The 26,348-nt window shown below is 44.2% G+C and overlaps 1 protein-coding gene and 1 long non-coding RNA gene across 7 annotated transcripts in view; one reads left to right on the top strand and one right to left on the bottom strand.

The window, feature by feature from the left end:
* Window positions 1-21,382, top strand: part of COLEC11 (collectin subfamily member 11) — a 43,036-nt gene extending 21,654 nt beyond the window's left edge. For 5 of the 6 annotated variants that reach the window (XM_045009176.1, XM_045009173.1, XM_045009171.1 and 2 more), the window contains exons 4-7: window positions 13,750-13,821; window positions 14,663-14,716; window positions 18,830-18,925; window positions 19,085-21,382. In XM_045009176.1, the coding sequence (XP_044865111.1) occupies window positions 13,750-13,821; window positions 14,663-14,716; window positions 18,830-18,925; window positions 19,085-19,494 (632 nt within the window). In that variant the 3' untranslated portion in view covers window positions 19,495-21,382. The remainder of the gene's footprint in view (window positions 1-13,749; window positions 13,822-14,662; window positions 14,717-18,829; window positions 18,926-19,084) is intronic. The other variant, XM_045009177.1, reaches the window with a different exon arrangement.
* The window catches only part of LOC123366073, a 56,116-nt gene continuing 48,937 nt past the window's right edge, over window positions 19,170-26,348 (bottom strand). The window contains exon 3 of the long non-coding RNA XR_006577904.1: window positions 19,170-19,299. This is a non-coding gene — a long non-coding RNA (uncharacterized LOC123366073). The remainder of the gene's footprint in view (window positions 19,300-26,348) is intronic.

Below are 26,348 nucleotides of genomic sequence, written 5' to 3'. Positions count from 1 at the left end.
CAGCTGAGCGCTAATGTTCCACACACCTCTGACGCTATAACTGTTTAGAAGCGCTTCCCTTACAGGATCACCCAGTCCCAAATCCAAGTTTCATCACCCCACTATGTAGTAGATTAATAAAAGCTGTTTGCTGTTGTTCACTCTTTCCGTCACGTCTTTCGTGTCAGAAGACTGTGTATGTAGGGGGGGGGGCAGGCGATTTATAATTGCATGGGATAGCCTACATTAGCAGGGTACAGACTATCGGGGGCAGGATCAACTGCAGGTCACACACAGACTGCATTCAGTAGTCACCAGGGTCCCTCTGTGTGGTGTATGCTGCCCCGGGTCATTCTGTGATGTGTACGCTTGTCCACGGTCCTAGTGCCTGCCACCCCCTAATGTTAAGGCATGCTGCCCTTACCATGCACTTCCACCGTAGGCGCGATCCTCTCCGCTGCCCTGAGCCCCAACAAGAGCCCTCATCCACGGACAGATACTCACCCTTCCCCCACACCCCTCACCCCTTCCTACGCCCAAACCCACAGCCTAGAGCCTGCATCCAAATCCCTATGCAAAGACGGCACCACTCGCCCCTTCCTGCAAACCCACCCCTACATGCACAACCACTTGAAACCGTCCCCCACCCCAGAGACCTATGTAGGAGCAGGAGGCTGTCCGTCCTGTATTGTACAAGCGGTCTGTACATCAGTGCACACCGTACCCAGCACAGTATGCGTCCATGTTTCAAACCCTGAACAGAAATGCAAAGTAAAGGAAAGATTTATTAAAAATAAGTGTTCCATTTAATTTGTTTAAAAACGTGTTTTGGAAGTGGGGGAAACTTGGAGAACGGGGTATGTAACCGCAGATCTCACTCAACACATAGAGACACAGGCCCAGGATCAGCTTCTCTTAAAATCAAGTGTAGAGTCATCGGTTACCCTGCTCTCCGAGGAAACTTGCTTTCAAAGCCTCCCGGATACACAGCGCTTCCCGCTGGGATAGTTTTTCGGCACGGGTGTCTGGCTGAGCGTAAACAGCAGCCAGGCGTTTTGCCTCAACCTCCCATCCGGCCAAAAAGGTCTCGCCCTTGCTCTCACAGACATTGTGGAGCACACAGCAAGCAGCAATAACTACGGGGATATTCTTTTCGCTGATGTCCGAGGGAGTCAGTAAGCTCCGCCACCTCCCCTTAAGACGTCCAAAAGCACACTCCACCACCATTCTGCACTTGCTCAGCCGGTAGCTGAAGAGTTCCTTCTCACTGTCCAAGGCGCCTGTATAGGGCTTCATGAGCCAGGGCATTAGCGGGTAGGCTGGGTCCCCGAGGATCACTGTAGGCATCTGCACATCCCCAACCGTTATTTTGTGGTCCGGGAAGAAAGTTCCTGCCTGGAGGCGTCTAAACAGACCAGAGTTCCTGAACACACGCGCGTCATGAACCTTGCCCGCCCACCCGACGAAGATGTTGGTAAAACGTCCCCTATGGTCCACCAGTGCTTGCAGCACCATTGAAAAGTAGCCCTTTCGGTTAATGTACTCGCTGGCCTGGTGGGCTGGTGCCAGGATAGGGATGTGAGTCCCATCTATAGCCCCACCGCAGTTTGGGAATCCCATCGCAGCGAAGCCATCTATGATGTCCTGGACGTTTCCGAGAGTCACTACCTTTGAGAGCAGTTGATCAACGATTGCGTGGGCTACTTGCATCACAGCAACCCCCACGGTAGATTTGCCCACACCAAAGTGGTTCGCTACTGACCGGTAGCTGTCTGGCGTTGCAAGTTTCCAGAGGGCTATGGCCACTCGCTTCTGCACAGTCAGGGCTGCTCGCATCCGTGTGTCCTGGCGCTTCAGGGCAGGGGCCAGCAAGTCACAGAGTTCAAGGAAAGTGCCCTTACGCATCCTGAAGTTTCGCAGCCACTGTGATTCATCCCAGACCTGCAGCACTATGCGGTCCCACCAGTCCGTGCTGGTTTCCCGGGCCCAGAATCGCCGTTCCACACCATGAACTTGACCCATTGCCACCATGATCTCCACGGCGCGGTGTAACCTGCTTTGTGAGAGGTCTGCGCCACTCTGTGAATTCCTGTCCTCACCGCGCTGCCGGAGCCTCCTAGCCCGATTTCTCAGCAGCTGACTGTGGAAGAGGTGGACGATAAGGTGCGAGGAGTTGACAACGGCCATAAGTGCAGCGATGATCGCAGCGGGCTCCATGCTCGCAGTGCTGTGGCGTACGCGCTGTAACTGACAAGAGAAGGGCGCGAACAGATTTCCCGCCGGCGCTTTCAGGGAGAGAGGGCGGGAGTGACGGTTCAATAATGACAGTTACCCAAAACCACCCTCGACACATTTTTTCCCCCAGCAGGCATTGGGGGCTCTACCCAGCATTCCAATGGGCAGCGGGGAGTGCAGGAACTGTGGGATAGCTTCCCACAGTGCACCGCTTCCAAAGTCGATGCTGGCCCCGTGAATGTGGACTCAGAAATTCGAATTAGTGTATTTAGTATGGATACACAAATTCGACTTCATAAGGTCGAATCCACAAATTCGAACTAAGTTGATTCGAAATAGTCTTGTAGTGTAGACAAGGCCTAAGACTAAGGCTTCCCTGTGCCCTACACACCCCATTTGGAGACTGTGGCTATCACTCTTCTGGTCAAAGAGACTCATTTTGGAACCCATGAATGCTGTTTCTTGATTTGCCAGAGGAATCCCTGTCAAGAAAGACATTACGTTATGTGGCCTCCATGTTATTCTTAGCTTTTGCTGCCTGTGCGATACTGCTGCATATCAGTGTGGAAGGAAGTACAGTCTCCTGTTGAGGACCTCCCTTTTGAGGGCACAAAGCTCTTTGCAGAGAAGACTGATGCTCCCTTCACACCCTGAAGGACTCTATGGCCACTCTCCAGTCCCTGGGTATCCACACACCAGGACAAAAAAACCTATTTAGTCCCCAATCCCTGCATAGACACACACACATCTAAATATTAACCTCAATGCCACCATGAGCCACAAAAAGAGAGAGGAAAATTTTCTAAGTGCAAACCAGCTGGACCACAATCTTCTTCGTCCCAGCCCTCTATGTCCAAACACCAGTTCTGATGGGTGGGTCGAGGCGCTGTTAGACCACTTCTCCCAATTGATACAGCCGATCAATGCTTTACACCCATTTGGCCACCAATAGGCAACATTCTGCAGTGCCTGGGAATTCATAACATCAGGCCAGTGGTTCCCAGAGATCATTCAAACTGGGTGCACCATTCATTTTACTTTGCTACCCCCTCCACAACACCACTTTTTTTTTCCTGTGGGTGCTTGAGCCCCTCAGCATCCATGGAGTCAGCACATATGCTCTTCAGGAGTCACCTACAGTGGAGCACCCATAGGGATACTACTTGAAGAAGTTGTTACTAACCTTGTACAGTAATGAAGGTTCTTCGAGATGTGTGTCCCTATGGGTTCTCCATAACTCACCCTACTCCCCTCTACTTCGGAGTTCTTGTCTATGGCTCGGCGGTAGAGAAGGAACTGATGGGGGTTAGTCCGCATGCCTTGACTAGCCTCGTGGCAGGGCATTTGTAGGGACAGCGCATGTGCGGGCCTAAGGGACACCACCACTGAAGTTCTGCGATCAACAGCACAGGGACACAAGCACACCTACGGTGGAGCACCCATAGGGACACGCATCTTGAAAACCATTGTTACTGCACAAGGTGAGTAACTTCTTCATCTTCTGCCATCTGGAAAAGACTTGAATATTGACCTCTACTGAAGTTATGAAAACATTGCATGCATATCTGAGGGAGAATTTAGCCTTAAATTATGGTCCAAGAGTGAATAATGTAGTACAAAGGATTAGCCTTCCACTGGAGTTTAAATTGTGATGACGGTTACAAATGGAAATGAGTTAGGTGACCTCATCCAAGTCTCCATTTGTGCCCATTATGAAATGATTGTCCACCTCAACACAACTTGACATTCTCTCCTCAGAAGATGGATTACTGGTCAACAGTGATCAGAATGATTTTACAGAGCCATGAGCCTCTGTGTTAGGCCCAAACTTCCAGGAACACGAACTCCTCAAAACAATTTAAATAAAAAAATATAGCAAAGCAAACATCCCCAGATCAATAGAAATGCCCTCTCAATACAACCCAAAGTAGACATTCTAAAGCATTTAAAATAAGAAAAAGGGGGGAGAGGTGGGCAGGAGATAGGAGAGTAATGTTGGAAAGCACTGTCAAGCTAACTGGACTCTTAAAAATAAATGTGGCCCTACCAGGTATTTTAATTTACCTACAGTCTTAAATAAACACCTGAAAATATACAGAATGTATTTGAACTTTCTGTTATTACACTGCATAGATCTATAAATTAGGTTTCCTTAAAATGTTGTGGAATACTTGAACCTATGAGCTGCTGAGCATTCTGGCCCTGATCTGGTGAAGCATGTTACCACATGCTAATCATTAAGTGTGCGAATAATCTCATCAACTTCACTGGATTGGGGTCCAAGTGCTCAGCAGTTTGCAGGATCAAGGTCTAAGAGAGAGGTAATAATATCTCAAGAGATATTTTAATATTACCTACTGCTCATTAATATGCAATCTTTTTCATGTCTGATTCAATACTCACATGGCTTTACTGCTCCCTTAGGGGTGTTGCTGGCAGAATTCTGTACAAAAGCCCTGGTGAAAGATGTCTTGTGTAGACAATTATATAGACACAAAGTTGTCATCTGATTCAAAAATATCTTCCAGTTCTACTTTAAAATGCATATACGGTATATTTTGACAAAAGTGAGGTTGATGGATGTCTTCAATTTCCCATCATGTTAGATAAAAGTTTATTTAATAGCTTCATTGGTACATTAGCACAGTAATTCAGTCTAAATTGTAAACCCCATTGAGAAGCTGCTTTGCTTTCATTATTATGTTGGTAGTTTAAAGTGCAAAAATTATCACTAAGAGCCACATTTTAAAACATGTGTGCATAAGTTGTGCCCACAAAAGGTACATGTGTGTACGGCACAAACAGATAATTGATCATGCAGTTTTATGTGTTTTGCATGTGCAACTGCATATTTGACATGCCTTTGCACCTCACAGACATATCTTGCTGGCACAATTCAAGCATGTCATATATATTTGCCCCAAAGGCTGTTGTGTAGAATTGTTGTATTTTAGAGACCATGATCAGTTTTAAGAGCTGCTTTTTGACTTCCTATTATATCTCATCATTTGCCACTTGCATGGTTTATTATTATTATTTATTTATTTATATTGCCAGACAATAATAATGGGTAATTTCAACTATCCTCATATTGACTGGGTAAATGTCACCTCAGGGTATGATGCAGAGGTAAAATTTCTAGACACCATAAATGACTGCTTCTTGGAATAGCTAGTTCTGGAACCCACAGGAGGAGAAGCAATTCCTGATTTAGTTGTAAGTGGAGCACAGGCTCTGGTCCAAGAGGTAGCTATAGCTGAACTGCTCGATAATAGTGACCATAATGTAATTACATTTAACATCCTTATGGAGGGAATAGTACCCAAAAAACGCACTGCGGTAATATTGAACTTTAAACAGGGAAATTACATAAAAATGAGGACGCTTGTTAGATGGAAATTAAAAGGAGCTGTCAAAAGGGTTAATTGCCTGCAAGCTGCAAGGGGACTATTTAAAAACATGTTGATAGAGGCTCAGACTAAATGCATACCCCAAATCAGAAGAGACAATAAGAGGACTAAAAGAATAACATCATGGCTAAACAGCAGTATAATGGAGACCATTAGAGGCAAAAAGGCATCTTTTAAAATTTGGAAGTCAAATCCTAGTGAGGATAATAATAAGGTGCACAAAATCTAGCAGGTTAAGTGTAAAGGCATAACAAGGCAGTCCAAGAAAAAATTTGAGACACAACTTGCTAAAGACCAGGGCTGCCCAGAGTGGGGGGCAATTTGCCCCAGGTCCCCACGAGAGTTTTTCAGGGTCCCTGGAGCGGGGTCCTTCACTCACTCCGGGGGCCCTGGAAAACTCTTGTGGGGCCCGGGCCCCTGGAGCTTCTTCTGCTCCAGTTCCTCGGCAGCGGGGGGTCCTTCCGCACCAGGGCGGAAGGACCCCCCGCCGCCGAATTACTGCTGAAGCAGGACCCGCCACCGAAGTGCCGGGTCTTCGGCGGTAATTCGGCGGTGGGGGGCCCCCGCCGTGGGTCTTCAGGGCATTTCAGCGGCGGGTCCCAGAGTGGAAGGACCCCCCCGCCACCGAATTACCGCCAAAGCGGGGGCCCCCGGCCGCCAAAGACTCCAGGCCCTCTGAATCCTCTGGCCAGCCCTGCTAAAGACTAAAGATAGTAAGAATTTTTTAAAGTACATCAGAATCAGGAAGCCTGCCAAACAGGCAGTAAAGGCCACTATGTGACCAAGGTGTTAAAAGACCACTCAAGGAATTCAAGGTTACAGGGGTGCTGGAACAATTTGTCTAGTGTGGGTGCTGAGAGCCATTGAACCAAACTGTAAACCCTGTATATGATGGAAACCCCTTCAAGCCAGGGGTACGGCAGCATCCCTAGTTCCAGCACCTATGCAAGGTCATTGCAAAGAAGATGAATGAATTTTTTTCGTCACTCTTCATTGCATAGGATGTTGGGGAGATACTCACATCAGAGCTAGTCTTTTTGGGCAACATATCTGAAGTAGTGTCCCATACTGATGTGTCAATGGAAGAAGTTTCAGAACAAACTGATAAATTAAACAGTAATATGTCACTAGGACCAGATGATATTCACCCAAGAGTACTGAAGGAATTCAAATATGAAATTTCAGAACTACTAACTGTAGTGTGTAACCCATTGCAGAAACAAGTCTCCATACCAGATGGCTGGAAGGTAGCTAGTGTAATGCCAATTTTTACAGTTCCTGGCAAATTGGTAGAAGCTGTAGCAAAGAACAGAATTATCAGACAGATAGATAAACATGTTTGTTGGGAAAGAGTCAGCATGGCTTTTGTAAAGGGAAATCATGCCTCACAAATCTATTAGAATTCTCTGAAGGAGTCAACAAGCATATGGATAAGGGTGAGTCAGTTGATATAGTTGCTTGAATTTTCAGAAAGCCATGGACTTATGTAATTCTTTTTGAACCCAGTTATACTTTTGGCCATTACAACATCCCCTTGCAATGAGTGCCACAGGTTAATTGTGCGTTATGTGAAAAAGTACTTTCTCTTGTTTGTATTAAACCTGCAGCCTATTCATTTCATTGGGTGACCCCTGGTTTTTGTATTGTGGGAAACGGTAAATAACACATCTATTATAAGACAAGACAATGGATGGATACAGACAGACAGGAGTACAAGGAAATTAGACAATATAGGTCAGCGTGAGAGACATGGTCTAAACACATCAGCAGCTTAACTTTTGTCAAACTTTTTTTGTAAGCATTTCAGCAAAGGAGAGTTGTAAAGAGAGATTTGTAGCTTTGCAGATTTTATGGGGAGTTCTTCCCAAGCATAAGGGGCAGCGTGGGACAAAGCATGAAGGTGCTTGTTTGCAAATTTAACAAGTGGGTGATGGAGGCTGGCATCATAGGCCACTCAGAGGTGGGAACTGACCTTTTGATAGAGAGATAATGAATGGGGTGGGGATAGGCTGCAAAAGGCCTTTAAAGTACATACAAGTAGCTTATGTTTGATGTGACAGAGAAGAGGGAGCCAATGGAGAGATACAAAGAGACAGGCTAGGAAAATGATCGTTGCAGCAGGATTCTGAATGGAAATGAGCTGGGTAAGACTGCATTTGTCATGGCCAGAAAGAAGGATGTTGCAGTAATCAAGATATGAGTTGATGAGAGTTTTAGTTGCGCAGATGGATAGGAAAGATATTATACCAAAAGAATCTGCAAGATTTAGACATAGCCTTGATATGAGAACTTAGACAGAGGTCTGAGCTGAAGATACCATCCAGGTTATGGGCCAGAATGACAGGCAGGATGGTTTACATAACTATCAGCCAGTGGCATCCCATAAAAGATGGATCCTGTTTTTTAATTTAATATATTCGTAGAGTTTAAGGCCAGGAGGGACCATTGGATCATCCAGTCTGGTGCAGGGCATTACACCTCATCCAGTTACCTTGCACTGATCTCAATAACTTGTATTTGGCTAAAGCATTTTTTCCAGAAAGACATCCAGTCTTGATATGAAAAGATCAGAGATGGAGAATCCACCACTTCCCGGTTGTTTGTTCCAATGGTTAACTGCTCTCACTTAAATTTTTTTTTGTAATTTCTAATTTGAATTTATTTGGCTTCAGCTTCCAGTCATTGGTTCTTGTTATGCCTTTGTCCACTAGAACAGTACCCAGTATTTTCTTCCCTTGAAGGTACTTGTAAATTGTGATCAAGTCACCTCTGTCTTCTTTTTAATAAGCTAAACAGATTGTGCTCTTTATGTCTCTTGCTATAAGGCATTTTCTCCACCCATAAGATCATTTTTGTGGCTTTTGTCTGCACCATCTCCAGTTTTTCAATGTCCTTATTAAAATGTGGATAACAAAATTGGACACAGTATTCCAATACTGGTCTGACCAATGCCTACATAGAGGTAAAAATCACCTTCCTACTCCTGCTTCACTACTCCCGCATTTATACATCCAAGGATGAGATTAGCCCTTTTTGCCACAGTATCACACTGAGAGTTCATGTTGGGTTGCTTGTCCACTGTGACCCCTAAATCCCTGTCAGTCACTGCTTTCCAGGATACAGTTATGGCTGCATTCCTTGTTCCTTTGCATTTGGCTGTATTAAAATGCGTTTTGTTTGAAGTGGCTCAATAGTTCACCTTTAGTATTTTCTGCCTTCTCTTGCTCATGGAAAGGATCTCCAAGAAGATCAGTTGGACTTTCCTCTTTTTTAGCTCCCTTCCAAGATCCTGAAGTCTTCTCTCATCTGTGGAGTTCCATGTGACGCTGAGACATTGGTTTCAAGTGTATCATCACCAGTAGAGACTTGCAGATGACTGTACTGTTTGTCCAAATTTGTAGTTACATCTCTTTTGGTCACTCCAGGGAGACAGCATGTGGACTGCGTTCCCTCCGAGCTTTCATCTTCCCCAGCTTCCTCATGCCGCTTTTGGACTGCTCTTTTGGCAGTTCTGTGGCCTGCTAGAATGGACTCCACAGGTGGTCCCCAAATCATAGTTTGACAACCAGTGATGTAGAAAAATCTCTCTTTTAATTGGTTACTCCATAGGAAGAAATAATTACAGGGAGAGAGGCTTTCCCATGGGTAAATTAAATGGTTATCCCACGGGGAGATTAAATCACAGGGAAAAAGGGATGTAAAGCAAGTCCGATGAAGCCCTTGGATGACACTACAGTTTCCTACCAGCCAGTGAGTGTTTCTGTGAGGATGGAACAAGCAAACTCCTGTAGGGGGAGAGAGACTGTAGAAAAAAATCAAATCCAAACAATTATTTTAATGAGCACAGGATAATTAATATATGTTTTTCCTGGGTTTGAGATAAACAAACTCTTATTTCTGAGTAGAACACAAAGGCTTCATTTTACTGGTTATTATTGATAAGTAGTCTGTTCTGTTTACATAAAAGGATGTGAAGTCACAAGAAGTAAATTAGTTGTGTTTATATATCATGTTATATTTATGGGCTGAATACATGTCTGTTTCATTTCAGATACAGCTGTTTGAAATGAATTATTAAGGACCCCTAGGACTGGGTGTTCAAACCTCTGATATAATCCTTTTATTATAACCCCAGTCTTCCTATAACCAATTCATATTAGAGTGAGCAAGGCCACTTTTTGATAAGCTCAATAAGGTCAGAACAGGCTAACACTTTTTAACACATTTGGAGTTCCTGGGAAATACATCCCCAACATTCATCACATTCCAGCAAAAATAACTCTCTGCAGTTAATACAGTACCACAGACTGAATCCTTAAAGTGTTCAAGGAATCTTGAATCCACCATGTGAGCTGAGGCTATCTCCCAGACAATACTTTTTCAACCGATTGTACAGATTGCTTCTGTTTTTCTACTGGGATCACATGCATTAGGAGGAAAATACCTGTGGTTTCATGTACAGTTTCCTAACTCATTATCTCCAGACTGATTCTTGCCTGCATATTTATACCTGCCTCTGGAATTTTCCATTACATGTGTCTGATGAAGTGGGTATTCACCCACGAAAGCTTATGCTCCAATACATCTGTTAGTCTTAAAGGTGCCACAGGACTCTCTGTTGCTTTTCATAGATAGTACAAGACAGTTAGCCAGTATCCCATCAATTCAGATGTCCTTTCTGACAGCAACCAACAGCAGATGCATCCGAGGAAGGTGGAATCTGAGCTTCCTACCCTAGCATAATGCATCTACTGGTAGCTAATTGTGTGACATCTCCACTCAGGGTAATAAGGAGATTTCTTCCTGACCCTATGGAGACTAAGTTTTACCTAGACACATGATATTTGATTGTCCTTATCTTAAAATTATATTTTTAGTTATAAAATTATCTAGGCTTTAAAAAAAACCCAGCCAAGGTACGTGATTGTGATCTGCAGCAAAGAATTCCACAGGTTGACAATACATTGGGCCAGATCCTCAGCTGGCATAAATTGTCATTGCTCTAGTGACTTCAACTAAACTATGACAATTTATAAGCTGAAGATCTGGCCTATTGTGTATAGTCATTTTTCCTTGAATTCATATAATTGAATGAATGGTTCTTTCATTGTGGGAAAATGCATAAAATATGTTGCACAGTTTAAAATAAGACTGGATTTCCTTTGAGAAGAAGAAGACCACATAGGATTTTTAGCGGAAACAGTTGAGACCAAGCTGCTTCAGGAAATGCTGGGCCAGATTGTCTCCCCTGTTCTAGTCCACTTATGCAGACTCATCGGGCAAATGGGACTGAAAGCTTGTGGAGCTCCTTAGCTGGTGTACAGCTGGCATAGCCAGTTGCTACGCCATTCCCTGTGCAGTCCCTAGTATAGAGGGCTTACTGGTACGAGGAGGGTGTATGGCCAGAATGTGTTGTGCTCTGGCATGTCTGGCTGGGATGCGCGTGGGGGCATAGCCAGCGGGCATACTCTTTTGAGCCCCCTCTTCCTCCTCCCCCCCCATGCCTGGTTGTGGGATATGCAGCAAAAAATCAAGGCTACTCCTTTTTATTGCTGTTTACAAGTCAGGACAGGGACATTTCTTGGAAAGCCTACCTGAAACAAGTCAGCTGATTTAGCAGGTATTCACCAGGTCCAGATTATCCCCCCTCCCCTCCCCGAGGATTAATGATCTTGCTGGCTTCAGAGTTAGTACACTACAGGGAAAGAGCAACTTCCAGCTCAGACAGACTAAGTATATATAGCATCTATATATCTACTTGGATTTGCTTAGAAGAGTTGTGGCCTACTAACCATGGGTGGCCTGGTTTAAGCCAAAGCTCAGTAATGTGCAGGAGTGCCCTGCCTATGCTATTAAAACCACCAGTGTTCAGCAATGGTTGTCAGACACTGGTCCCCCTAGCATTGAAAATGTTTTGGCTGCTAGTGTAGACAGGGCCAAACCATTTTCAGTATTCATTACAGAAAGTATTCTAGACACTGGGTAGCAGGAGATATCTCCCATGCTTTCGAATAGTGGGTTTTGAAGTCTGTTGACATTATCTATACCAACAGGATAATGATTTCCCATATTGGTTGAAGGGTGTGACGGGGAAGAGCCACACTTGTGACTTCTTGGCTCGCTTTCCTAGCTTAGACACATATGGTGGACCAAATTCCACTTTTGACTAGTGATGGTAGAATGTGGCCATTGATTCCAGCCAGTGGATCGGAACATCACTAATTGATTAAAACAACTTTAGTGATAAATGACATGACAGATACCTTCTGGGGAAGAGTGCAGATAAATGATACGAAGACTCACTCTACAGTGATTCATTGGCCAGATAACAGTGGTTTCTCTTCTTCAGCTTACTTTGTGTGATATATGATGATAAAGCAGGCACATACCTCCTACAATGCACTTGTTTTCCATGAGCTATCTGAATATTCTGTTATACGGTACAGCCAAGAAAAAAGGGGTCAAAGTCAGATGAAGAAAGTGAATCCAACCTTTTTCTATTAGATTTCTGTGTATACATAATGGAAAGCCAGGATGAACACTGAAAGGAGAAGAGGGTAAATCAGGGGTTGGCGACCTTTCAGAAGAGGTGTGCCAAGGCTTCATTTATTCATGCTAATTTAAGGTTTTGCATGCCAGTAATACGTTTTAACATTTTTAGAAGGTCTCTTTCTATAAGTCTATAATACATAACTAATCTGTTGTTGTATGTAAAGTAAATAAGGATTTTAAAATGTTTAAGAAGCTTCATTTAAAATTAAATTAAAATGCAGAGCCCCCCGGACTGGTGGCCAGAACCCGGGCAGTGTGAGTGCCACTGAAAATCAGCTTGCGTGCCACCTTTGGCGCACACGCCATAGGTTGCCTACCCCTGGGGTAAATTATGGCAACTCTGTTGACAATTTATGTCAGCTTTTGTAATGTGCATATTTATCCTTTATTCATTAAAAATGGCTGATTTTCAAGTGGCTCATTTACCACAACTCCACTTTAAAGTACTGCATGGTGTCTTCATTAAAATTAATAACACTTTACAATCCTGCTGTGAATTACTTAAAGTGTGTGTGTGTGTGTATCTAGAGGGCAAACATAAGGCTTTCACTACTTCTCGTTATGATACTATTGAGATGTTTAGAGTGTAGAGAAAAGAATAAGTATGCAACTGTCTTCCACTGAATTTATAGAACACAAAGACTAAATTTTGCTCTCAGTTACTTAGTTGCTACTTCATTAGACCAGGGGTTCTCAACCTTTCCAGACACTGTACCCCTTTCGTGAGTCTGATTTGTCTTGCATACCCCAAGTTTCACCTCACTTAAAAACTTGCTTACAAAATCAGACATAAAAATACAAAAGTGTCCCAGCCCACTATTACTGAAAAAATGTGTACATTCTCATTTTTGCCATATAATTATAAAATAAATCAATTGGAATATAAATATTGTACTTACATTTCAGTGTACAATATATAGAGCAGTATAAACAGATCATTGTATGAAGTTTTAGTTTTGTAGTGACTTTGCTAGTGCTTTTTATGTAGCCTGTTGTAAAACTAGGCAAATATCTAGCTGAGTTGCTGTACATCCTTGAAGATCTCTGCATACCTCCAGACCTGTACATCCTGGAAGACCTCTGCATACGTGTACCCATGGTTGAGAACCACAGCACTAGATGAATTGACTCATTATGCTTGAAGACTTTTGTATCTCTTCAATTCCATAATAGATTCAGCCTTTTGATCCACAAGTTTTTCTGGAATCTCCCCTTATTTTCAACAATACATTGGCTTGACAAACTATCTGAGTGGAGTCATACAAAACCTTTTTTTTATGGCTTTCAGTCAAATTCTATTTTCATTTATACCTGTGCAGTCCCAGTGAAGTCAACTGCACTGAGAAGATTAAATAAGCTTCTGTGTTATTTATGTAGCAGGCCATGGATGAGGAAAGAGCTGGACTCCTGGAATTTGACAGACCTTGGTGATCATTCATTGTAATTGCAAAGAAAATTTGCTACAACATTTTCTGCTGCCTGCCATAGAAAATTATACTGAAGTGCTGCTGGACATCTGAATAAAGCAGACAATATTTTTAACTTGTATCTTTGATCTTTTTGTTATGTTTAGGAGAAATGGGGGACAAAGGACAGAAGGGCAGTGTGGGTCGACATGGAAAAATTGGTCCCATCGGTTCAAAAGGTATATTTGATTCAATCTTTTTTTCTCCGGTGGAGTCTCAACTGAATAACCAATGGCCATTTATCTTTGAAATGAATCCCATTCTTAACTGAAATTACTCAGATTGTCTCAGAACTTACCAAAATAGATAAAGTCCTATAATTAAATCACATTCTAGTCAATCAAATGATGGAGATCTCTGGACTAGTTGTCTTATACCCTGACACATAGCAGGATCAAGAGGTTTCAGAAACCTGACTTGTGGGTAGATGAAAGAGTTTTTTTAAATTACATCAACCTACGAGTATCGGTATTTAAAGGAGAGTGGGTGGGAAGTAGGATTGTACTTTGGTAGAGGCACAGATTCAGGAGCCATGAGGTCTGAATTCCTTGGCCTTCCCACTTTTTATGTGACATTGGTCAAATCATTTTGAACAGCATTTTCAATGGAGCTGTCTAATTTTAGGCTTCTAAATCAAAATTTAGACACCTAAATAAAAGTGGCCTGATTTTCAGAAGTGCTACTTCCTTACAGGTTCCACTGAAGTCATTGCTTTTTAAAGCGCCTAAGCAAGTACTGGCACAAATAGCAAGAGATGGAACAGAATGAAACTAGTCATGATGTTTGTCCCTCAGTCCAAACTACACAGTTTGGGCCTGTCTTGATGATGAACCGACTGGGACAACAAATCCAAATTCTCCATCATTTGGGGTCCATCTCTACATTATGCATTTTTTGTGTTTTGCTGTAAATCTTAGTCATTAACAAAAAAAAAACCTGTTTAGAAACTTTCTGTTAATGAAACTGGTGACCCAATCCATTTGCTGAGCAGCAAAATTGATGATATTTTTCATTTTTTAGGTGAAAAGGGAGATAATGGGGATATAGGGCCACCTGGTCCTAATGGAGACCCAGGTAAACCATGATAGATCTTCAAAGTGTATAGTTTTTTTTTAAAATGTATAAATCATGTATAGTACACATTCCTTTTAAAAATGCTGAAGAATGATGCTGGAACTTAAATTTTTGAATAACCTCTTCTGATTTATGCATTGTAATTTGGATTATAGTGCATATCTACAGGGTACTTTTACAGAACGTTTGTTGAGGATTCAATGACTGCTGGGAGTTGTACTGTAATTCCCTCTGGGGGTGGACAACTGCTTGAAAGAATGCTCAATAGCTCCTCACTAACTCAACATGGATTTAGTTATTCCAGAAAGCTAATGGGAGCAGGAATGCAACATGTTCCCAGTCATTCCCACTGTGCAAAAAAGACACCTCTGGACATTCTATTTAGGTTCTCATTCTGCACTGAGAACCCTGTGGGGTCCCATAAATGTCTTCATTGACTTCAGTGGGACATCTCATGAGCACAAAGCTGGGCTGTGCATGTGGTTCTCAGGGAAGGAACAGGGCCTAAGGAGGGATTTAGGGATTTCATGCCAGTGTCTACAAGGCCAACAGAATTTATAGAATTTATCAGCAGGGTAAGAGGGCATATTTTCATCTAGAGCAGAAGTTCTCAAGCTGTGGGGTCAGGTGCTCCGGGGGGGTGGGGAGGGGAGGTGGTGTGCAGAATGTATTCGGGGGGTGGGGGCATGAAAAGCTTTTTGGCGAAAAGAACTTACTGCACACATTTTAGCCCCAGCAATGGATAAATAACTAAGCTGATTCCTCCAGACATATCAGGTCCTCAGATGGCGCTCTGCATTTTTATGGATTTCTGCTAAGCTTGCATAGCATTATACAAAGTCATTGCCCTATGTATGTTAATCCATTCTTTGCTACAACATGGCATGTGGATTTAATTGTAAGCATCGACTACAGTTTTTCTTTTGCTCTTATTACAATGGATCATTGGCTCTGTTTGAGTCAATACCTTATAATATAGTATATGGAGATATACCTATCTCATAGAGCTGGAAGGGACCATGAAAGGTCATGGAGTCCACCCCACTGCCTTCACTAGCAGGACCAAGTACTGATTTTACCCCAGGTCCCTAAATGGCCCCCTCAAGGATTGAACTCACAACCCTGGGTTTAGTAGGCCCATGCTCAAACCACTGAGCTATCCCTCCTGCCTTACTGTTTTTAATATTTAATGAGTTGCATGTTGATTTTTTTTATGGCTATATGTATTTGTGTGTTGGGGGAGGGGGCTGTAAACTACTACAAACACAAAGAAGGGGGCATAATCAAATACGTTTGAGAACCACTGATCTACAGAACTGACTTTATTTTGGTTTTCAAGAATACTGTGATTTTTGCCAGTTATGCTGGTGGAGAGAAGCTGTTTTGCAAAGCCTTTCTACACACCATTTGAGACTTTGAAAAACCATTGGATGATCAACGGGAGCACAGTATCTTGTTAGGAGTATGAAAAGCTTAGGGCCGGTCTACATGTAAAACGTTGCAGTGGCGCATCTGTACCAGTGCAGCGGTGTCAGTGAAGATGCTGCTATATTGATGGGAGAGCTTCTCCTATCGGCACAGCTAATCCACTTCTATGAGAGGCAATAGCTATGTTGACGGGAGAAGCCCTCCCCTTGACATAGTGCTGTCTATGCAGGGGGCTAGGTCGATATAACTACATTGCTCAGGGGTGTGACATAGTTATACCAATGTAAGTTTGTAGTGTAGACCTGACCTTAGACTCAGATGATGGAAAACAATAGACTATCGGTGCTTTTAGGACAAAAATGCAGCCCCTCCCCTGCATTCTAGTATCTTTAATAGATTTTATCTTAGATAATAAAATTGTAAAAATGGAAATGTTGTTTGCATTAATTATGTGTTGTTAGCAACCACTGAATGATACAAATGTAACAGACGTGGTTATTAGGTAGTGAGTAATGAACAATCAATGTTTACTAAAACATCTGCTCTTATGGGAAGGTTAGGAAGGAGCAAGGCTATGCAGTGCCTTGTATGCGAAGAGAAGAGTCTTAGGGATAGATGATGACTTGGACTGTGCCCATGCAAAAGGAGAAGGAACCCCCCTTTCACTCCTACATGGGCTACTTAGACTCTGGTCCAGGCATACACCAGTAAGCAGCCAGGGCCTGCAAAGTACTTTAGCACATGTGTAAGTTCCAAATGTTCTTAAGAGGTTTGTTGAAGTGGGATGGACTTAGACAGGTGTTTAAAAGCTTTGCTGAGTCAGGGGCTTAGTATGTGCTAGCTGCACTAGCCTAGGAATTGCCACAGGGGAGACACTTCTGAGTTAAGTTTCCTCCCCGGCTTTTTCTTTGTTCTGTTGCCGGTTAGTAATTTACTGCTGATTTACACTACTCAAATTACTATCCAGGTGTACTGGCTTACAATCTGGCCTTTAACCTCTGCTGTGTCTGCCATTTTAGGGCCAGATTCTGCCAATTTACTCACCTGAAGTAGTACTTTACTTTACGAGCAGTCCCATTTATTTCAGTAGTACTACTCATGGAGTAAGGCGCTACTCTACCTGCAGAATCTGGCTCAAAGCCTTCATGGGGGAGATTTTTCAAAGGCTAGGTACCCAACTCACAATGAAAGTCAGTAAGTACCAGTACAGGTACATAAAGGTGGCAGAATCTGGCCCTAAAAGGGAAGGTACAGTACAGGTTAAGGGTCAGATTCTAACCAGAAGTGAATTACAGTGCTCTGGGAGCAAGGAAGAAGCAGGGAAGGAAATGGGAGTGGGCACCAACCTGCTATTTTTGACTTTGAAAATTTCCCCTAAGATGTGGAAGGCACCACATAAGTTTTTCTCATGGAATTATCATTTATTATTCTAATTTGTGGGTCAGAATGGCAAGTTAACATAATGCAATTCTCTGACTTGTGTGTTTCAGTTTGCAAATGGGTGCTCAGATTGGCACTTCTTTACTATTTGTATTATTGTAGTGTCTAGCAGACCTTGTCCTGGACTAGGACCCCATTGTGCTAGGTGCTGTACAAACACAGAGTAAATGATATTCCCTGCCCCAAAGAGCTTAACATCTGCATGTGAGATAAGAGACAACAGATAGATACAGACAATCAGATGAGGGAGTACAATGAGATGACATGGTCAGTATCATGGACTGCGGTATCAATGCACCAGCAGCCTAACTGCTGTTGAATTTTTTTGGAGGCACTGTTGGAAAGGGGAGTTATAAGGAGGGTTTTGAAGGAGGACAATGAAGTGGCTTTGCAGATATTTATGGGGAGCTCCTCCCATATGTGAGGGGCAGAATTGGAGAAAGCACAAAAGTGCTTGTTTGAAAATTTAACAAATGGGCCAGGGAGGCTAACATTACAGGCAGATCTGGGGCAGGAGCTGACTTGTCAATACTGAATGAGAGCTGATAGGTGGGGGTGGGATTAGACAGTTAGGTACCTAAACTGGATATTAGCGTGATTAAATACAGGTTTGAATACCTATATGCAGAACTGGGTGCCTTACCTGGAACCTAGTTTTCAAAACTGGGTTCTGAGAAGTTACCTTTTAAATAATCTCATTAAAATTGCTTTTTTCAGACCATTGTAAATTTGGGATAATAGGCAGAATTCTGCCTCTGATTTGCTGTATGGATAGATTCCTTATGCAGAGCAAATGCAGAATATGCCATACAGATTCCCTGTGTGGAAAAGAGATCTGCAGTGAAGATGGAAGAGGAGAATTTTGCCTTATATATGCATCACTGAGAACTCAGAAGTTTAAAGACGTCCTATTTTTGTTCCTAGCGGACCGTTGTCTGCCACATGTTTGGCACTAATTGGCACCGTCATTTGGGATCGCCTCAGAGAGGTCAAGGACTGAGGTGGCATAGAGAGTGAACTGAACTCTTATAGGTAGACCCAAAGGTCAGAGTGAAGGATGTTGGTAGGTCAACATGGAAGTTTGCACGGTTGCTGCCTATTGTTTGGACAGAGAATTTCACTCTCTGGGGTCATCAGGCTAGCCCCTTTTGTGAGCAATACATTCACATAAATATATTTCATGAAACATTTTTATTTATGTTTGTATATACAATTTAACGGCAAGCACCCCCCTGATCTCTGCAGGCATCCCTTGTGAATGCAGCCAGCTAAGGAAGGCTATTGGGGAAATGGATATCCAAGTGGCCCAGCTGACAACTGAATTAAAATTCATAAAAAATGGTATGTTCATTTTGTATGTTTCTCCCTTTCCAAGTGCCCTATTTTTTTTAATGATGAAGCTGCTCTTAAAGAATATGGCCATTTCATATTTGATTTGTGTATCTATTTTTGTGGTGTGCATTAAGTTGGTTTATAGAAATGCGAGTGCTCACTTTTCAGCACTGCCCTCCCCCGCAGCTGTCGCTGGTGTGCGTGAGACAGATAATAAGATATACCTACTGGTGAAAGAAGAGAAAAGATATATGGATGCCCAGCTCCACTGCCATGGAAGAGGAGGAACACTGACCATGCCCAAGGATGAGAATACCAATAGTCTGATTGCTTCTTACATCAATCAAGCTGGGCTCACCAGAGTTTTCATTGGGATCAACGACCTGGAAAAAGAGGGCAATTTTGTGTATTCTGATCGATCACCCATGCAGACCTTCAACAAATGGTGCAGCGGCGAACCCAATAATGCCTATGATGAGGAGGACTGTGTGGAAATGGTGGCCTCTGGTGGATGGAATGATGTTGCCTGTCACATTACAATGTATTTTGTTTGTGAATTTGACAAAGAAAATGTGTGAGGCTGTCTGCTCCACCCTCCTCCCCCGTTTGAAGCAGATTGTATAACTTACCCCTTGTTTATAAAGTACTAGTTATATTTTACAAGTATATAACATCAGTGTTGTACAGCTGTAAATATAATTAGGTATTTCAAATATCAATATTTACCCTTCAGAAGGGAAGAGCAGAGTTAAATAAGACATAGTTTGTCTTGCCCTAAGAAAATATGTGTCTAGATAAGGTCCATATTCTGCCCTCACTGCAATTAATGAATGAGGTTGCATGACAGCAGTGGAGGGCAGAATTTGGCTCTTTGATATTATAATATTGTTTCTGAAGACGTAGATTCTTGATATTGTTTTATCTTAACATTTTTAATTGTTAATGTTAATTGCTCATACTGGTTTACAAAGATGGCATTTCTGGCTATTTCAAGCCATAAGGAAAAGTTTTTGTATACTCTAGCTACTTAATACAACTATTGCAATAGGGTTCTGAATGGGCAGGCTTTGTACCTGTTTCTGTGACACATACACAAGCCAACCAACCCATTAGTTCTACCATTTTTGTAACATCTTTTTATTAAACTGTTTGCAAATAACAACACAGAGACACACTTCAGGGAGCGAACTCATTTACACTGCCTTGGGGAGTCTAAATGGCTCATAATTCAGTACTAGACGGGGATAAGCCAACTTTGTGTTTCTTCAGAAAATGCAATGCCAGGTTCTGTTTGTTTTACATGTTGTTTAACTGAGGGTGGGACTGTGCATAAACTATTTGAGTGATAAAAGAATTTGCCAAAGGAAGCCAGTACTCTAAAGTTGTATTTGAGCCCTGCTGGAACACTCTTGGATGGCATTCCAGCACTTTTTTTGGGAGCTGTAATGGCATTTTATGGCCCTTCAGATACTTGCATTCTGGCACTTCTCAAGTGCAGCACTCACTAGTCTATTTCTGCTTAAGATATTCATGATTGATGTTTTTGGTTACAAAACACAACGGGGGCTTCCTGAGTACATCATTAGTCTCACAAAATCTTTGTTGTCCAACAGTTCCTTTCACTAGGACAAATGCTGAAGTCTTCACTTAGCTTTCACTCTGTCCTTAACTTGATGTCAGAGGAAGATTGGCCTTAGTAAGGACTCCAAAAAGGGCCAAATTCTCTGCAGGCATAAATGAGCACAGCTCCATTGACTTCAATGGATTTCATTCATTTGTCCCAGCAGAGAATTTATCTCTGAGTAAGGACTTCAGGAACTGGTCCTTTATTTTGTTCTTGTGATTACTACTCTTCATGGCTATATCTTCTCTTAAATAAAATCTTATTTATTTAAAAAAAAATGTTCAGTACACCTGTAGGGATATAGTTCCAAAGGAATGCAGTAAGTCATTTTGCCCCTCTTATTTGTGTATCCAATTCACAACTGCATGTGACTGAAAAACATGGTATATTTTTGAAGGGTATAACTGGACAAAAAGAGTTATGAATATTGGATATTTGTAGTGGCCTTTTGCAATTCCTCTCATCTTTTAGTCAACTGCTCTACATATGAAGGTCACTGGGAAACCTCTGTCTATATTGTGTTTTTCAGACAGTGTGGGTATACAATGTTTTAAATATTTTTTTAAGGATAAACAACTCTAAATATGAAACAATCCCAAAGCATGTATGATCAATCTGGAAGAAATATCTAGACGAAACTCAAAACAGGCTTGGCGTGTGATTTCAGATAGCCTCCACATATTAGGCAAGACCAGATTAATAAGCTACTGTACAGTGCTATAGTTAATGGAAGATTACTGACCGTAGGACTTTTGCTCAGTTCCTCAAAGCATGACAACATTTGAAATTACATGTTAATTTTATTCTCAAGGAAATAAACAATTTCATCCTGGCATATGTGACCAAGTGGGGGGTTTTCTTGGGGTTTTCTGTTTTTTCCAGTGGTTTGCATGCACAGGGGCTGGGACTCAGTGTCCCCGGGTGTTACTGGTTTAACGAGGTGAGGGGAGAGGGAGTTTGTTGTTACAGAGGACTGGAGAGGGAACTCGGGACCCCGGCCGATGGCCTGGAGGATGGAGACCCCCGCACCTGGCGACTCGGAGATCTGGCTCAGGAGACACAGCCAGTTCTGGCCAGTGGGAGGACAATGGGCTGTGAAGAGAGGACCCTGGTGACCTGACCAGCCGGTTCCAGCCAGAGGAGGGCTGAGAGGAGAGGAGACCCAGGCCTTCCTGTTTACGACCCTGTTTACCTGGAGAGAAGACAATGGACAGAGGCGGGGCTTGGGGCCGGGGATATCAGAGGCCCAGCTGGGAAGCAGGGGGGCTTTGGGCTGGAGAGGGGGAGCAGGCAGAGCCCACCTGGATGCAGGGGGACTGGGATATGCTCTGCTGAGGGAGGCCAGGCCTGAGGCCCTGAGAGTTTCCTGTGCTGTGTTCAACTCTCAATAAACCCTCCTGTTTTATGCTGGCTGAGAGTCGCTCCGGTCTAGAGAACAGGGTTGCATCAACTCCTTCGGGGGTGAGGAGGCCCGGGGGGTCCAGAGCACGTGGACTCTCTGAGGGGGCCCACGGTGAGAAACTGGTGTGCTAAGGCTCAGAGAGGTGCGGCTCCAGGAGGTGGAGGGGCCTGACCCCGAGAGTGGACTCCCGAGAAGGGCTGTCTCACTGAAAGGGGCACCCCCCACAGACCGCACGGGACCAAGAGTGGGCACGATCTGTGAGTCCGTGACAGCATGCTAACTGTTGTGAAGTTGAACCTGTTATAAAGGTTTGCACATGAACTCCTAAAACTGGTAGAATATTATTCCAATATATGAAAATCATGCAGGCCATAGTGCTAGAGAGCCATAACCCTGAAGAACAATTCAGACAGTGACTGGTTCTGCTTGCCAGCGTTTCTTTCTGGTACAGGTAAAGTATGGCTTATGTGTGTTTGACTCTTCCAGGGCTTTAACTGAGATCTCAAATAATCTTGGTGTGATTGTACACTTACGTACAAAGGTTCTTGGTCTACAAAATCTGAGAAGGGCTAAAAATGTATTCCTGTGGGTCAATTTGCACCCAGGGAATATTCCCTTGTGAGTTTTGTAATGGTTTGCCTCCTGCTAATAAAAATCCCCAGAGGCTTTTAAACCACCACTATGTTTGGGTCAAATCATTGTAGCTGTATGGTAATAAATAAGGGCAATCTAAGCCTGGGTTTCACTTGACTAGAGCTGCCTGCCTAGGATGGCACTTGCCCACCTAAAATATCTTGAAGACACTTCGTGTGCCTAAGCTGTCAGCTTTGCCCACTCTTTACCCATTTTTGCAAGATACTGATGTGGTGGGTTGATTCTGCTTGTATGAATCTGTACTCTCTTTGCAGATTCCTTCGAATGAGCTAGAAAACAGGCCTGCATGCCTAAAAGCCTTACTTGAGCTGGGCAGCAGGCACACAACATTTTCACAGATTTATAGAGTGTTTAGTGAACAATCTGAATTTCTACATTTATTTCCTTCCATTTTTCTGTGTGTGGTGTTCTGTCCCATCGGGGGGTGGGGGGGGAGAGAGAGAGCGAGAGAATTATATATATATATAATCTGCGCTACACCTTAGCTAACAGCCATATGGCTTTTAGCTCATGCAGTAGAGGCTCATGCACTAGGCTCCAGGTTCGATTCTGCCTGCCAACCACCAGGGTCTGTCCATGTTCCAAGCGGGGAGGTAGGGCTCAACGTTACTCAGTCCTCATTGCTCATGGTGGGTTTTTGGCTGTGCTGTGGGGAGTCACAACTCACTCTCTGTTCTGCTGTGGGGAAGGAGGACCTCTGTACTGCCCCTTACATGGGGCAGGTTATAAAGCTACAGTCTAGCAAACTGTGGCCTGTGGGTTGGATCTGGCCCACCAGCTGTTTTAAGGTGGGCCTCGAGCTCCCGCTAGGGACCACGGTTTGGGACTTGCCCCACTCCGGTGCTCCAGCCAGGAAGCAGGGTCAGGGGCCAATCCACATGGCTCTCAAAAGCAGCAGCATAGCCCCGCTCTGCCGCTCCAGCCGGGGAGCAGGGGTGGGTTCCGTTCCATGCTGCTTCTGGAAGCAGTGGCATGTCCCCGCGCCAGCTCCTGCATGTAGGGGCAGCCAGGGGGCTCTGCTCTGCATGCTGTCCCCACCCCAAGCGCCGCCCCTGCAGCTCCCATTGGCCGGGAACTGCGGCCAATTGGAGCTGCAGGGGCAGCGCCTACAGATGGGGCAGCACACAGAGCTGCCTGGCTGCGGCTCCACATAGGAGCTGGAGTGGGGACATGGCTGATGCTTCCAGGAGCCGCTTGAGGTAAGCACCGCCTGGAGCCTGCACCCCTGAGACTGTCCCAGTGCCTCAACTCCCTGCCCCAGCCCCAATCCCCTTCCTACCTGCTGAACCCCTCGAACCCAGCCTGGAGCACCCACCTGCACCCCAAACCCATAATCCCCAGCCCCACCCCAGAGCCTGCACCCCCAGCCAGAGCCTGCACCCCATCCCACACCACAACCCCCTGCTCCAGCCCTCTGAACCCCTCGATTCCAGCCCGGAGCACCCTGCTACACGCCAAGCTTCTCATCCCCAGCCCCACCCCAGAACCTGCACCCCTAGCTGGCGCCTGCACCCCATCCCACACCACAACCCCCTGCTCCAGCCCTCTGAACTCCTCGATTCCAGCCCGGAGCACCCTGCTACACGCCAAGCTTCTCATCCCCAGCCCCACCCCAGAACCTGCACCCCTAGCTGGCGCCTGCACCCCATCCCACACCACAACCCCCTGCTCCAGCCCTCTGAACTCCTCGATTCCAGCCCGGAGCACCCTGCTACACCCCAAGCTTCTCATCCCCAGCCCCACCCCAGAACCTGCACCCCCAGCCAGAGCCTGCACCCCATCCCACACCACAACCCCCTGCTCCAGCCCTCTGAACCCCTCGATTCCAGCCCGGAGCACCCTGCTACACCCCAAGCTTCTCATCCCCAGCCCCACCCCAGAACCTGCACCCCTAGCTGGCGCCTGCACCCCATCCCACACCTAGGGTATGTCTACTCTGGATCTGAGCTTGTGGACTCTGCTTCCAAACCTGTGCTGCATCCACAATGCATTATAAATCTGGGTTTAAAATTGCTGGACCCAGGACTCAGAGCCATGCTAATTTGTCCATACTGCACTGTGTGGACCTTCTGACTTGGGCCTGTGGCTTGACCCGCACCCTCACTGCAAAGTAACAAGGCTTGGACCTGAGTCACAGTAGGACGTAGGCTCTGACCCATCTCCATAGTAGGGTCCTAGGATTTAGGACCTGAGTTCTTGTTGACCCAAGTTGGACTGATATGTGTGTCGATGGAAGTGGGGATTGGGCTCAAACCTGAGTCACAGCCCAGGCTTAGTGTGCAATTTAGACATACCCTATTGAGTTCAGTAGTCATTAGATCACCTGTCACTCGTGATGGAACCAGTGACCACTGACTATTCTAATAAATAAGGGAGATGAAACAGTAACATTTTATGGCATGGACTTTGTTTGAAAATAGTTGTATTGGTGAGTTGTTTGTTTGTTTTTTTTAGTTGGGAAAAGAAAAATTATTGGTATTTTTCATACACATCAAGAAACATATTATACTTATGTACTTCTGTAGAAGATGTTAGGAACACATGAGCAAAAAGCAATTGTAAGTGTGAACTAGGTGGTCTCCCAAGAAGCTAATACAAGGTTTATGTCAATCTGCACTTGGTTGTCTTTTTTTCTTGTTCAATATTTGTCTATAAACATTAAAAGAAAATGTTTTTACCTAAGTGATGGACATGTAGGGTGTGTCTTGGGAAACCTGTCAATCAATCTTACAGTCTTCTAGGTAGTGATTTCTTCAGGCCCCTGAATCAATCCTTCATATGAAACACATTTATTTTAGTCAAAATAATGTATTCAGTGTATTTTACAGAGTCCCCTAGAGCAGACCCTGGCCCATGTCCCCGCCCCCTGGGGCGCTCTGTCTAAGGCAGGCGGAGGGTCCAGGGCTTCCCACAGTGGCCTGGGCTCCATGGGCAGCTCTTACCATGGCCCAGCTCTGGCTTCTGTATTTTACAGAGTAAGGATGTTTTGTTATGTAGCACCTGTCAAGTGTCTTTGAAAATTTGTTTCAAAGACACTTGACAGGTGAACAGTTCACTCACACTGTGGCTATCATGTATCCATGAGTTATAAGCTTGTTTAGATAAAAAAACAGAGGAAGAATAAAGATAAGTCCATTGTATACTAAAAATAGAGCACTTTTATTGGAATTCTATAAGGAAAATGATTGACCCTCTTTACATAAGTTCAGGTAACACCAGTTGAGATAATAATGAACCTGTTACCAAATTGGTGGGAAGCTTTGGCCCTTGTAGGACTCTGGCCTGAACTGGTCCACAGCCTGGAGACTTATTTCATTGGGCTCTAGCTTTCATTTTGTTTCAGCCTATCCGCTAACTCCTAACTTTCCAGTTCCCAGTCCCATAGCATTATGTGTATGTGTGTCTCATATCTATTTAGTCTCCAGCTTTTAACTGGAGAGTCCAACTTTAGTTGTCTCTCTCTCTGGCCTCTGGTGTTGAGTGATCCTCTGCCACCTTGGAATTTGTAGTGAATTTTCTGTGCCTCCTACTTGTGTCAGGCAAGGCACACAGGAGGTGTAACCAGGAGCAGATAAAGCATCCTCACCCTCCCGACTCTACAAGATGTCTTTGCCTTCCTGTTCCTTCCTCTCACTGAAGGACCCTGCAGCACCAAACCCATCCATCAGCATCATTCCCTGTGAAACAGTGCTCTTAGGGGGGAGCTGAGCCTGCTGTTGTAATGGAGAGGTGCCTGACCACTATGAGATACT

The sequence above is a fragment of the Mauremys mutica genome, chromosome 3 (genome assembly GCF_020497125.1).
Source record: "Mauremys mutica isolate MM-2020 ecotype Southern chromosome 3, ASM2049712v1, whole genome shotgun sequence".
NCBI lineage: Eukaryota > Metazoa > Chordata > Testudines > Geoemydidae > Mauremys > Mauremys mutica.
This window is presented reverse-complemented; position numbering and strand designations above follow the sequence as displayed.